The sequence below is a fragment of the Mobula hypostoma genome, chromosome 12 (assembly GCF_963921235.1).
Source record: "Mobula hypostoma chromosome 12, sMobHyp1.1, whole genome shotgun sequence".
NCBI classification, from domain to species: Eukaryota; Metazoa; Chordata; class Chondrichthyes; order Myliobatiformes; family Myliobatidae; genus Mobula; species Mobula hypostoma.
In genome coordinates, this window is record NC_086108.1 from 81,028,320 (window position 1) to 81,041,947 (window position 13,628).

At 39.6% G+C, this 13,628-nt stretch overlaps 1 protein-coding gene across 3 annotated transcripts in view; it reads right to left on the reverse strand.

Moving 5' to 3' along the window:
- kif2c (kinesin family member 2C) overlaps positions 1 to 13,628 on the reverse strand; it is a 71,590-nt gene that overhangs the window by 50,666 nt on the left and 7,296 nt on the right. For all 3 annotated transcript variants that reach the window (XM_063065005.1, XM_063065006.1, XM_063065002.1), the window contains exons 2-4: positions 4,706 to 4,800; positions 3,335 to 3,418; positions 1,837 to 1,891 (exon numbers count right to left, since the gene is read on the reverse strand). In XM_063065005.1, the coding sequence (XP_062921075.1) occupies positions 1,837 to 1,891; positions 3,335 to 3,418; positions 4,706 to 4,800 (234 nt within the window). The remainder of the gene's footprint in view (positions 1 to 1,836; positions 1,892 to 3,334; positions 3,419 to 4,705; positions 4,801 to 13,628) is intronic.

The following is a 13,628-nucleotide window of genomic DNA, read 5'->3' on the forward strand; positions in this document are numbered from 1 at the left end:
AATAATAGCAGCTAAGTCCAGTAAAGGGGATTCGCCAATCAGCCATAAAAATATTGTACCAAATAAGAGTCCTGATGAAGGGTGTCAGGCCGAAACGTCGACTGTTTACTATTGTCCATTGATGTTGCCTGGCCTAATGAGTTCTCCAGCATTTTGTGTGCGTTGCTTTGGATTTCCAACATCTGCAGATTTTTCTCTTGCTTGTGATTGTACAAATAAGTTTGTTTTTCTGAGTTATATGCCAGTATTGGAGTGAAAATATTTTGCTGTTATCTGCAAAAACCAGCAGATTAGTATTTTCATACCAAGACCAGCAGCACTCTCCATATTCACTTAAGTGAACCTGTTAATGAGCATGTCTATTTAAGACACAGACGGAATGAAATTCTCTTACGGCTCAGTCTTTGAAATGCTTTCTAAGAATGGTGGACGAGAGCCTTTGACAGATTCTTGATAAACTTGATGAACTGTTATTGAGAATAATGGGGAATGCGGAGCTGAGGTTACCATCTATTTTATAAAATAACTAATGCAGAAATTTTCTTGTCAAGCTGTACCAAGGAACATATTTTAATCAGCATCCTTTCTCCAATCTTGGCACTAAGTTTGTTAATCAGTTTTATGTAAAAGATAACTAAATGGAAGGAGCAATTAATATTGACTGAAAGCTCACTATCGTCATTATTTTCTGTTAATTTCCTTAACGTCTTGTATACAAAGAGGGTGGAGCTTAGTTATGATGGCACTAAATGACGACTCCTTTGTCATGGAAACAGCTTTATTTCCATCTTTTATATCTCTATATTTCCCTTTCAGGGTTCTTTTGAAGACCCTGACCTGGAGTTACACGCTGACTTTGGTTCTTTATGGGAATGGGACCCGCTCTCGGGGTTTCACGACTGGCCGTTATCCGACATGCCAAGGATGCGGCCTAAGAGCTTCGCTTGACTTTGGAGGCCCGGGACCCTGTGGCTCTGGAGACAGGCTGATCAAAGGTCGGTGTCCCAGCAGGAGATATATTTCCTGAGGGTCAGACACCCTGAGCCAATAGGCTGATCGTGGACTTATTTCCCAGCATAATTTACATATTACTATTTAATTATTTATGGTGCAACTGTAACGAAAACCAATTTCCCTCGGGATCAATAAAGTATGACTATGATTGGTGTGTCGTGGGAGTCGGAAGATCTCTGGTCATGTGCCCAGAGACCAGAGATCTTTGGGCACAGAGCTTGGAAAAAGTGACGCAATGGACTTTTAACATCATAAACCAGCAAATTGTTTGTTATGTCTCCCCCCTTGCTGTGAAATGGAGACACCTCTTTCTCCCTTATTAGTGAGAGAGACCCTGTGGTATGTCGAATACTGGGTGAATGAGTAGTCTTTGGGGTATTGCAAGTCTGTGTCTTTACTGTACGCTTGAGTGCTTGGTGGTGGGTGCCGATGCTCTTTTTTTTGCTGGTGAGGGGAGCTGGGTGGGGGGGACTTTGGGGGAACTCCTCTGTTTTCATGGATGGTTGAGAAGAAAGAGCATTTCAGGATGTATATTGCATACATTTCTCTGACGTTAAATGCACCTTCAAAACAATTTCACCTGATTTTAAAAGAGGCAGTTATCAGATAAAGGAATTCTTTTTGATGATGTAAAAAAAAATTCAATGCATTAATGTAGAACTTTAAGCCACTTCCTTTCATAGATCATATCAATTTGTTCTATTATAGGATGTTACAAAACCATTTGATCATGAGACGAAATATCTTCTAGCTCCCTCCCTAGCTGTTAAATGATAAAGCAAAACATAGTGCACATTTGAATTTCAAGTAACTTCAACTCACTTTCTTTTGCAGTCCCATTCCTTGGAACTGGCAGAGCTGATTCACGTCTTGGGACCTAAAAGAGACAATTAGTTGTGGTAACTGGAAGGGCAAGTAAAATCTTATATCTACCTTTTTAAAAAGATATTTCAAATAACTATTCCACATTATTAATGACACATTCAAGAATCAGTTTCAATTAGAATGAAAATAAAGACTGCTCATGACTATTGTAAATAATTAAGAAACTAACTTAACTTGCAAGAAAAGCTACTCTTTTCCAAAACACAAAAAAATTTGAAATATGAAATACAAAAAATGGTCGTTTGAAAAAAAAAAGCAAAGAAATTAAGTGAGCTACTTTGAGTGGTCATGATGGGATTCAGGACCACTGGTAAAATTTACTGCACTATTTTTTAATGTAGCAATCCCCAAATAATCAAATGAAGAGATCAAAAAACACTTCTTCATACCTGCTAGATACGCAAAACACATGAAAAGCTGTTGCTTTCAATGAAATATTTTGCCCCCAAGAAAATGTCCATAAAATTACCTATTCTTTTTCCTCCCAACAAATATATTGTAGATGTATTCCAATTTTTTAAAATCCCAAAATATATTAGCGAGAATTTATTTTTAATTCCCAAACTGGAATTGGTCCACAAAAGCTAGCTTCACCAGCATTGCCTTGTACAGCAAAAGTTGCACCACTAGAAATTTAATGCTGCAGGAATAAAATAAAACAATATCCAAGTCAGCTTGTTTGAGAAAGTTATAGCATAACCCAATTCTTGTCAAAAAGAGAGTCTAAAATGGGGATGCAGTTATGTAATGTCAAAGTGTCTGTGTGAACAGCTATTCAGCATGTTACCATACAAAAATGTCAGGCCTGGACAGGGAAAAAAAACTCCTAATTTTCTCTAAGTTACCCACACTTGACCTTAAACCTGCACTCTCTTGTTATATACACTTCTAAGAAAGACAAGATTTTTTGCTACCGGTTTCATTTGCACCAACCAATTTCAGATACTCAGCTTTTTTCACTTGAAAGAAAATCTCTCAGAGCTAACTGATGCTCCAAGAAATTAAAAAAAAAAATTCGAGCATACTTATAGTAGCTCATAATTCAGATAGATTCTTTTAAAGTATATTACTGAAGATTGATAAATGGATTTAAGCTCATACAAGTAAAAATGTCAACCTGACACGCTCGGTTCTTTGATGCCAGAGTCAAAAGGGAGCACAAGAACTGGGTCCCTAGCGAGTAAATTGGGAACACAGCAAGCATCAACTGCTGAGGCAGATTTGAAAGATCAGAACATCCAAATGGTGGGATATTAGATTATCAGTTTTACTGTTTCAATCACGAAATAACTCCAGAATCGATTGACTTACACCTGCTCTTAAGCAACACTTTTCTCCACATATCTTTATGGGAAAATGAGTTACCATTCAAAATAAGGAGAATACAGCAACTAAGATAAACATACTTTCCAAGAGCCAAAAATTTAAAACTTACCCGTGTGTTCCTTCTTGGTACGCTTGGAGGTGGCATCTTTTCTACTAAGTTAGGATTTAACATTAGTAAGCTTTCAATGTCAATCTGAAGGTAAAAGAAATATATTCAGAGCTCACTTAAATCAATACAAAACCTTTGCACAAATGCTGACCACATATCATATAATTTGGCCATGCTTATGGAGTTGAACAGTACAGATGTCTTTATCCCAAGACTAAAGTTTAAAGTAAATTTATTAACAAAATATGTACTGCATGTCACCATATACTACCCCAAGATTCATTTTCTTGCAGGTATCCACAATAAAAGAAAAGTACAATAGAATCAATGAAAAATTGCACACAAGACTGACAAACAACCAATGTGAAAAAGACAAACTGGACAAATAATAAATAATAACAACACATAATACTGAGAACACAAGTTCTCAGTAAATGCCTTAATGCTTGTCCCCTATATCATCAACATCCAAACCAATTTTAATCCTTTTCCTATCATGCCATAACTCAATGGAAGTGGGTGGGTGGAGAAAGCAAAAAATTCCCAAAAGCATTATCAAATTCCAGCTCTTCCTGTTATGTTTTGTAACTCCAAAACATAAAACTAATTGAAAGGAAAACATGGGATAAGCATGGCTGTGTGTGGAGCAGGTCGTGTCTTACCAACTTGACTGAGTTTTTAAACAAGGTGACGAGAGAGATTAATGATAGTTGGGCAGTGGACGTTGTCTACATAAATTTTAGTAAGGCCCTTGACAAAGTCTCTCATGGGAGACTAATCCAGAAGATGAAGATGCATGAGATCCATGGCGAATTAGCTGCTTGGATTCAGAAACAGCTTGCACAGAGAAGACATAGGGTAGTGGTTGAAAGAACTTATTCAAGCTGGTGGTCTGTAATTAGTGATGTTCCACAGGGATCTGTGTTGGGAACTCTGCTGTTTGTAATGTACATAAATGACCTGGATGAAAATGTAGATGGGTGGGTTAGTAAATTTGCAGATGATACCAAGATTGGTCAAGATGTGGATAGTGTAGAAGACTAGCAACGAATACAGCACCATATACAGTGATGCTAGAAAGTTTCTGAAACCTGTTAAATTTTCTCTATTTCTGCATAAATATGACCTAAAATGTGATCAGACCTTCACACAATTCCTAAAGCTAGATAAAGAGAACCCAATTAAATAAATAACAAAACATCATACTTGTTCATTTATTTATTGAGGAAAAATGATCCAATGTAGTTGTTGGGAAAATAATGTGCACTTTTCCTTTCAGTAACTACATTATGTGACATGGAAAACTATATAATCAGAAATGAACAACACTATCTCCAAAAATGGAAAATTTGCTTTTGGCAGAAGACTTACATCTTTGGCTTTGCTAACGGAATCCTCCAGCCATTCGACTCTTACACAAGATTTCTCAGTATTCAGTTCAGTTATACCTGCATCTTGTACCATCCCTATGAAAAAAAGATGCCATATCAAAAATGAATTAATGGGAAAACAAAATACATTTCCTTCCTCCAAACCAGAATAACATTATTAGCTCTTAAATTCAGCATCCATTCAAAAGCAGTTTGACATGTTTAAAGTATTTTCCTTAAAATATAGGCAATTAGTTGATGACGGAGGAACTGAATTCAGGCTCCCACCTTAGAAAACCTTGCACAATTCTTAAAAATATCAGCAGTGTCTAAATAGGGAGAATTGTCCCACATACAAATACAGCAATGCCATTCACAGAATCAAATTTTGTCAAGCTCCTCCATTTTAATACCGGACACCACTCATTATTATCTGAAAACACTAAAATCAGCAAAACACAGAATGCACTCTAATTTGGAGATGAGCTACCACCTTGACTAAGATGACTGAGTCTTGAAACACGAACTGTCAGTTTGCACTTGCAGAAGGCAGCAAGTGAACAGACAAGAATAAATTTGATTTTGTCCTCAGTCTGCACGAGATAGATCTGTCCATTTCGACCCTGATAGAAGAGACCAATGCACAGTCCTTAGTGACAGTCCCTTCATGTTAAAATCATGCCAAATAGGATAAAACCTAAAACAAACCTTGCAACTCAAAATAAGGTATTAAAGAAACACCGTGGACCACCAGCAGAAATGTAAACCACCTCATGGACCAGTGCATCCTTCATGCTATCAATACTATCAGGACAGGGCATGAACTCACTTGCGCCGGGCATATATCAAATAGCAAGTACAACAGGACCAATATGTTCAAAAGACAAAGATCATGCACTGGACAGATCCAAGCAATCTCACAATCATACTTAAACTGTAGCCCTTCAACATGGTCACAAATTGAGAAAAAGGTACCAGAGGCAGAGGCTCAAAGAAAATCTCCACCTTTAGTACTACAGGTCCCAATATCTGACACACATCAAATGAATGATCTATCTCAGAGCCTTTATGAGAAGTTTTCAGACAATTACAGACTCATTCCACATGACATCAAGAAATAGTAAAGAACGCAAGGAATAGCAAAAAGCTATGGAGCAAAATAACATCCCAAGAACAGCAGTGATAACCTGTGCTCCAGAACTCACTGCACCTCTGACGAAGAATTCACATGTACCTCCAACTATTGCATTTGATGTTCGTGATGTGGCCTCTTTACATTGGTGAGACCAGAATGAGACCAGGTGATCACTTTGCAGAGCAACTGCACTTTGTTCACAAAAGCCATCGATCTTCTTGTTGGATGTCACTTCAACTCCCTTTCCCATTCTTACACAGACCTGTCTATTCTTAGCCTACTTCATTACCAGGGCAAGGCCAAACACAAACTAGAACAACAGCTCATATTCTATTTGGTTAGCCTAAAGTCTAATGAATGAAATGAACACCGAGTCTTCCAATTTCAGGTAACCAACAACCCTTGAGCTCCTTTCCAACTCCTGCCAGTCCACCCAGGTTCTCTGACTTTCCCCCACCATCCCCGTTTCCACCTACTTATCACCTACATATGTAGCCACATTCCATCTAGGCTCAACTTTCCCATCTCCTACCCATATCTGGTTTCATCTGCTCACCTCTCCAATACCTGGTTCCATGACCAGCCTGTTTCTATCCTCTCCTGGCTCCAGTTGCCTAGTTTTCCTCTCCCTATCACCTACCAGCCTGTCTCAACATTCCTCTCTCCCCACCTAGCTCCATCTCAATAGCCCTCCCTCATCTAGCTCCATCTATCACCCACTAGCTTCTGTCATCCCCCTTATCTTCTCTCTGTGCTGAATGCAAGGTCTCAGCTGAAAAATGTGACCTTCCCTTTGCCTCCACTAGTACTGCTGGACTTGCTAAGTTCTTCCAGCAGGTTTTTTTTTGTGCTTCTAGCAAACTGTTCCTGTTCAGTTGCAACATCTATTTGACAATGTCCAAAACTGTCCACCAAACACAGGACCAATGCAATCTTGCCAATTATCACCCAGTCTTCTTCAAATTGTGATTACTGAGATAATGACAACTTCCACCAAGTTCCACTTACTCGCCAATGCCCAGTTTGGATCTGCTGGGACCACTCAGTTACAGACATCTCATCCTAATCAAACAGAAACCAGTGAACTGAATTCGGGCGAGCATAACATTAAAACAGCCTGATAAAAATGAAGTATTTCCCTGTTGGTTTCAGTGGCTGGAGTTAAATGTCACACAAACATGATGGTAGTTATTAGAAATCAATTATCTAAGCCCCAAGACATCTACAGGAACAATTCAGGGCGGTGTGCTCAACCAAACCATCATCAGCTGTTAATTCAATGACCCTCCCTCCAACACCATAAGGTCCGAAGAGGGGAAGCTTGCTAATGGTTGCATAATTTTCAATTCTATTTGCAAACCAGCAGCAAGTAATACAACTGATACCCACACATAGCAAGACCTAGACAAGGTTCAGACATAGTTTAAAAACAGTGGCAAGTAACAGTTGCACCACAGAAGTGCTATATCTGTCGATTTCTGTCTTCAACAAGAGAGTCTAATTAACATATTCTTGACATTCAATGGGATTACCAAACTTTCCACCAAAATCCTAGGGGCTATAATTGACCAGAAACTTAACTGATCTGCCACAAATGCTTGCAGCTACAAGAACAAGCAAGAAACCCCATATCGTGCAGCATCTTCTGAAAACTAGATTTTCTGCTACCTACGGCATAGGGCACAAATAACTAATGTGATGGTATACTCTCATATGCCCTGATGAGTGTAGCTCTATCAACTCTCAGGAAGCTCAACACAAAGTGGGATAAAGTAACTCCACATACTATCCCAACACTTTTCTTCTCTCCACACGACAGCCACTGTGCTCCACTTACAAAATCAACTGCAGCTACTTTAACCAGGCTGCTCTGACAGTACCCAAGAAGCCCATAAATCACTACCATCAAGAATAAGAAAATCGTATGCTGACTTGGAGATCCAACATTGGTCTTTGATGTCACCAAGTCCAAATCCTGGAACATCCTTCCTTCCCAAAAACAGAGTGTAGTTCACCAGGGCTACAAGGTCAATTAGCATAAGCAATAAATGGCAACTTTGCCAGCATGCCCAGATCCTAGAAAGTGAATAAAATTCTTCTTTTTTTAAAAAAAGTACTTCAAAAAGCCTAAACAGCATTTATCCCAGAGTAGGCATAGGAATAATTCTAAAATTGCAACATTATACATAAATCTCAGTCTAAGGTATACATTCCATGTAATTTCTTTAAATGCTAATTATAGAGTAATTGAATTCAGCCATTTTAATTATTGAAATGCAATAAAGTTTATGTAAAAGATTTAAGTTCTTCAAAAATTAATTTACTTGCAATTTAAGTTGAACATTGGTTATTTGTAATATACAGGATAAATAATCCAGATGAAAAAGTAGGTTCAAAGATCAAAACCTCAAAGTGAACTTATTATCAAAGTATGTATGTGTCACTATGTAGTACCCTGAGATGTATTTTTTTGCAGGCATTCACAGTGGAACAAAGAAATACAATGGAATCAATGAAAAACTACACACAACGACTGACAAACGACTGATACGCAAAAGGTGGTAAACCACGCAAGCACAAAAAAGTAAATAAATGATACTGAGAACACGAGTCGTAGAGCACTTGAAAGCGAGTCCATTAGTTATGGAATCAGTTCAAAGTTGAGGTTGTTCACGCTAGTTGAAGAGTAATAACTAACCTGGTGGTGTGAGATCAAAGACTCCTGTACCTGCTGTCTGATGGCAGCAGCCAGAAGACAGTATGGCCTGGATAGGGGTGGGGATGCTGCTTTCTTGTGGCAGTGCTCCTTGGCAAAGAGGGCTTTGCCTGTGATGGACTGGGCTATATCCACCACTTTTTGTAGGCTTTTCTGTTACGTTTTACAAACAGACTGGATACTCTCCAGCATGAACCTATAGAAGTTTATCAAAGCTTTAGATGACATGCTGAATCTGCTCAAACTTCTAATTAAGTAGAGGCACTGTTGTGCTTTCTTTGTAATGGCATTTATATGCTGGTCCCGAGACAGATCCTCTGATATAGCGCCAAGGAGTTTAAAGTTACTGACCCTCTCCACCTTCAATCCATAATGAGGACTGGCTCATGGATCTCCAGTTTCTGCTCATTCTTCCCCTTTGGAATGCTGTGGACCGGGTCCGAGACACCCCCGACCCTGGCACCTGGGAGGGAACATATCATCTGGATGTCTCATGTCCACAAAATCTCCGTCAGTTCCTGGAACTATGGAATTCCCCATCACTACTGCCCTCCCCTTCTAAGCCACAGAACCTGACTCAGTGTCAGAGAACTGACCGTTATGGCTTTCTTCTGTTACAGTGTCCAAAGCGATAGGTGGTCTTGAGGTGAATGGCCACAGAGGTACTTTGCACTGGTTGCCTATCCCTTTTACCCCTCCTGAGAGTCACCCAGTTACTTGTGTCCTGCACCTTGAGTGTAACTACCCCTCCGTTGATGGGCAATCCCTCTGCTTCCTGAATAATCCAGGAGTTCATACAGCTTGAGCTCCAGTTCCTTAATATTGTCTGAAAGAAGCTGCAGCTGGATGCACTTCTTGCAGTTGTATTCATCAGGGACACCGGAAGTTGTCCCAGCCTTCCCACATCCCGCAAGAGGAATATTCCACTATCCTGCCTGGCATCTCTACTGCTTTAACTGTGCGATAAGAAAGAAATACAGAAAAATTTTTTTAAAAATCACCTACAGCCTTTGCTCCTTCTCATTGAAGCCTCTATGAGCCAAAGCCTGAACTCCTTACTCTAACATGGCCCACTCACATAATGGCAGCTCCGTTTAAACCCAATTTTTTTTATTATTGGTCCTTGCCAAGTGTCTAATTATATGCAATCTAACATCTCCTCAGGAACTGTGGCATGCAGAAGTTCAACAATACACTGCTCGTTTCCTACTGGCATTTCACATATTATGTAAATAAAGCTTACTATGATGACAGCATTAATTTTAAAAAAATTGACAATTCCTTAGTTTAGGAATTGTACAATACATACTTATGTTTAATACCACAAAATCAATGTACACATGTTTGAGATCAATCATTCCAAGCATCACTTCAAGTGATAATGTACTTGCATTTTATATGCACAAATATTGTACCTGCAATACACAAGCACACAGTCTTATCAATTATATACTAACAAAAGCTACTTTGCCATCTATGCACATCCAGGAAAACATGGCTGATGTGACCTACTGATTTGAGACACTCAGTACACTTCAATTCACAGAATATGTTAAAGTTAAAAGTACTTTAACTTCAAAATACCATTGAAGTGAATGCTGGAAGAACACTGTTTATAACCAGATTTGTGACTTCTCACATTCTGTGTAGCGTCTCCATTTCTCACAAAAATTAGTCACATTCAGCTTAATTACAAAATGATGGATGGGAAAGGCAGATTGGTCACGCTGCCCACATAACACTTAGACCATCAGCAGGAAGATATTGTGACATCATAAAACAGCTCAACTACCATTTGTGGTTAAAATCTTAAAAATATATATGCCTAAACAGTGTGAACAGCTCACCACACGCATTTCAGCTTCTAATTGTTTTAGACTGATGATGATGTGAATATGAGTTCAAAGCTTATCATGGTGGGGGGCGGGCACATGTAAATTTAAATCCATGAAATCACACAGTGTAAAAACCTATTTGGTTCATTAAAATCCTCTGGAGAAATCAGCTTTCCTTGTCTTACCTGGCCTACAAGAGACGGAACCAACAATAATTTACGTGACCTTTCATAACCCACTGAAATAGTCTAGCAAGTATTTACCATTTCTACCCTTGGAAAATGATTCTGACTATTTATGCCTCTCAGTTTTAAGACACAAGACATAGGAGCAGAATTAGGTCATTCAGCCTATCGAATCTGCTCCCCTATTCCATCATAGCTGATTTCAAAGTAAATTTATTATCAAAGTACATATATGCCACCATATACTTCAAATCCAAGAAACAATATTATCAGTGAAAGACTGCACTCACTGGGCATTCAACCAGTATGCAGAAGACAACAAGCTGTGCAAATACAAAAAGAGGGCATGGATAATCGACGTTGCTTTCCTGTGACAGCGCTCCATGTAGATGTGCTCAATGGTGGGGAGGGCTTCACTGGGCCTTATCCACTACTTTTTAAGAACATAATCACATAAGAAATAGGAGCAGGAGTCGGCCATCTGGCTGTCAAGCCTGCTCCACCATTCAATAAGATCATGGTTGATCTGGCCATGGACTCACCTCCACCTACCTGCCTTTTCCCCATAACCCCTAATTCCCCAACTATGCAAAACTCTATCTGACCTTGTCTTAAATATATCTACTGAGGTAGCCTCCACTGCTTCATTGGGCAGAGAATTCCACAGATTCTCCACTCTCTGGGAAAAGCAGTTCCTCCTCATCTCCATCCTAAGTCTACTCCCCAGAATTTTATATTTTTCTATAAGATCTCCTCTCATTCTTCTGAATTCCAGCAAATACCATCCTAGGCAACTCAATCTCTCCTCAGAATCTAACCCCCTCATCTCTGGAATCAACCTGGTGAACCTCCTCTGCACCGCCTCCAAAGCCAGTATACCCTTCAAATAAGGAGACCAAAACTGCATGCAGTACTCCAGGTGTGGCCTCCCCAGTACCCCGTACAGTTGCAGCATAACCTCCCTGCTCTTAAATTTAATCCCTCTAGCAATGAAGGTCAACATTCTATTTGTCTTTTTGATAGCTTGCTGCACTAACAAGCCAACCTTTCGTGATTCATGCACAAGCACTTCCAAGTCCCTCTGCACAGCAGCATGCTGCAATTTTTTACCAGTTAAATAATAATCTACTCTTCCATTTTTCCTTCCAAAGTAGATGACCTCGCATTTACCAACACTGTACTCCATCTGCCAGACCCTTGCCCACTCACTTAATCTATCTATATCCCTCTGCAGACTCTCCATTGTTTCTGCACAATTTGCTTTTCCATTCAATTTAGTATCATCAGCAAACTTAAATACACTACACTTGGTCTCCTCTTCCAGATCACGAATGTGAACAGATATCGTGAACAGTTATGGGCCCAGCGCCGACCCCTGCGGCCCACTGCTCACCACAGATTGCCAACCAGAGTAACACCCGTGTATCCCAACTCTGTTTTCTATTAGTTAACCAATCTTCTATCCATGCTAATGCATCCTTATCTTATGGACAAGTCTTTTCTGCGGCACCTTATCAAACATCTTCTGGAAATCCAAGTATATAACGTCCATCTGTTCCTCTCTATCCACTGTGCTCGTTATATCCTCAAAGAACTCCAGTAAGTTTGTCAACAGGACCTGCCATTGCTGAATCCATGCTGTGTCTGCCTAATGGATCCGTATCTTTCCAGATGCCTCGCTATTTCTTCTTTAATGATAGCTTCAAGCATTTATCCAACTACAGATGTTAAACTAACTGGCCTATAGTTACCTACTTTTTGCTTACATCCTTTTTCTGAATAGCAGTGAGACATTTTCCATCTTCCAATCCGTTGGGACCTGCCTAGAGTCCAGAGAATTCTGGTAAATTATCACCAAAGCTCTACTATAATTTTTGCCATTCCTTTCAGTACCCTGGGATGCATTCCATCAGGACCAGGGGACTTGACTTTCTTTAGGTCCATGAGTTTGCTCAGCACTACCTCTTCAGTGATAGCTATTGTATCGAGGTTCTCACCTCCCGTCACATCCATAACATCTCTCTTTGGCATGTTAGATGTGTCCTCCACCATAAAGACAGACATAAAATAGTCATTCAAAGCCTTTGCCACTTCCTTGTTATTCAATATTAATTCCCCCTTCTCATCCTCTAAGGGACCTACGTTCACTTTAGCCACCCTGTTCTGCTTTATATAATTATAGAAACTTTCACTATCCATTTTTATGTTTTGTGCTGGTTTATTTTCACAATCTACCTTCCCTTTCTTTATTGCTCGCTTTGTGGTTCTTTGTTGCTTTTTAAAGTTTTCCCAGTCTTCCAGTTTCCCACTACTCTTGGTGATTTTGTATGCACAAGCTTTTAGTTTGATGGTCTTTTATTTCCTTAGTTATCCAAGGCTGGCTTTCCCCACCCTTATTGTCCTTGCTTTTAACTGCAATACACTTTCATTGAGCACAGTGAAAATCTCTTTGAAAGTCTGCCACTGTTCCACCAAATAGCCTGTGTTCCCAGTCTACACTAGGTAAAGTCTCCCTCATCCTGTTGTAGTCTCCATTGTTTTGGCATAATACATTGGTTATAGATCGAACTGTTGCACTCTACATTTGTATGAGAAACTCAATCATACTGTGATCACTCTTTTGAAGAGGATCCCCAACTACAAGATCACTAATTTTACCTGTCTCATTTTTGTAGGGGTTTCTGTTCAAGGGCATTGGTGTTTCCATACCAGGCTGTGATGCAACTATACATGTTTGTCAAATTTTAAGATAACATGCCAAATCTTAGCGAACTTCTAAGAAAGTGGAGGTGCTGCAATGCTTTCTTTGTAATGACACTTGCATACTGGACTCAGGACAGATCCTCTGAAATTATAACACTGATGAATTTGGGGTTGCTGACCCTCTCCACTTGATCCCCAATGAGGACTGGTTGATGGACCTCCAGTTTCTTCCTCCTGAAATCAATAATCAGTTCCTTGGTCTTGCTGACATTAAGGGAGAGGTGGCTGTTGTTGTGACACCACTCACCCTGATTTTCAATCTCCCTCTTATATGCTGATTTGGCCAACAC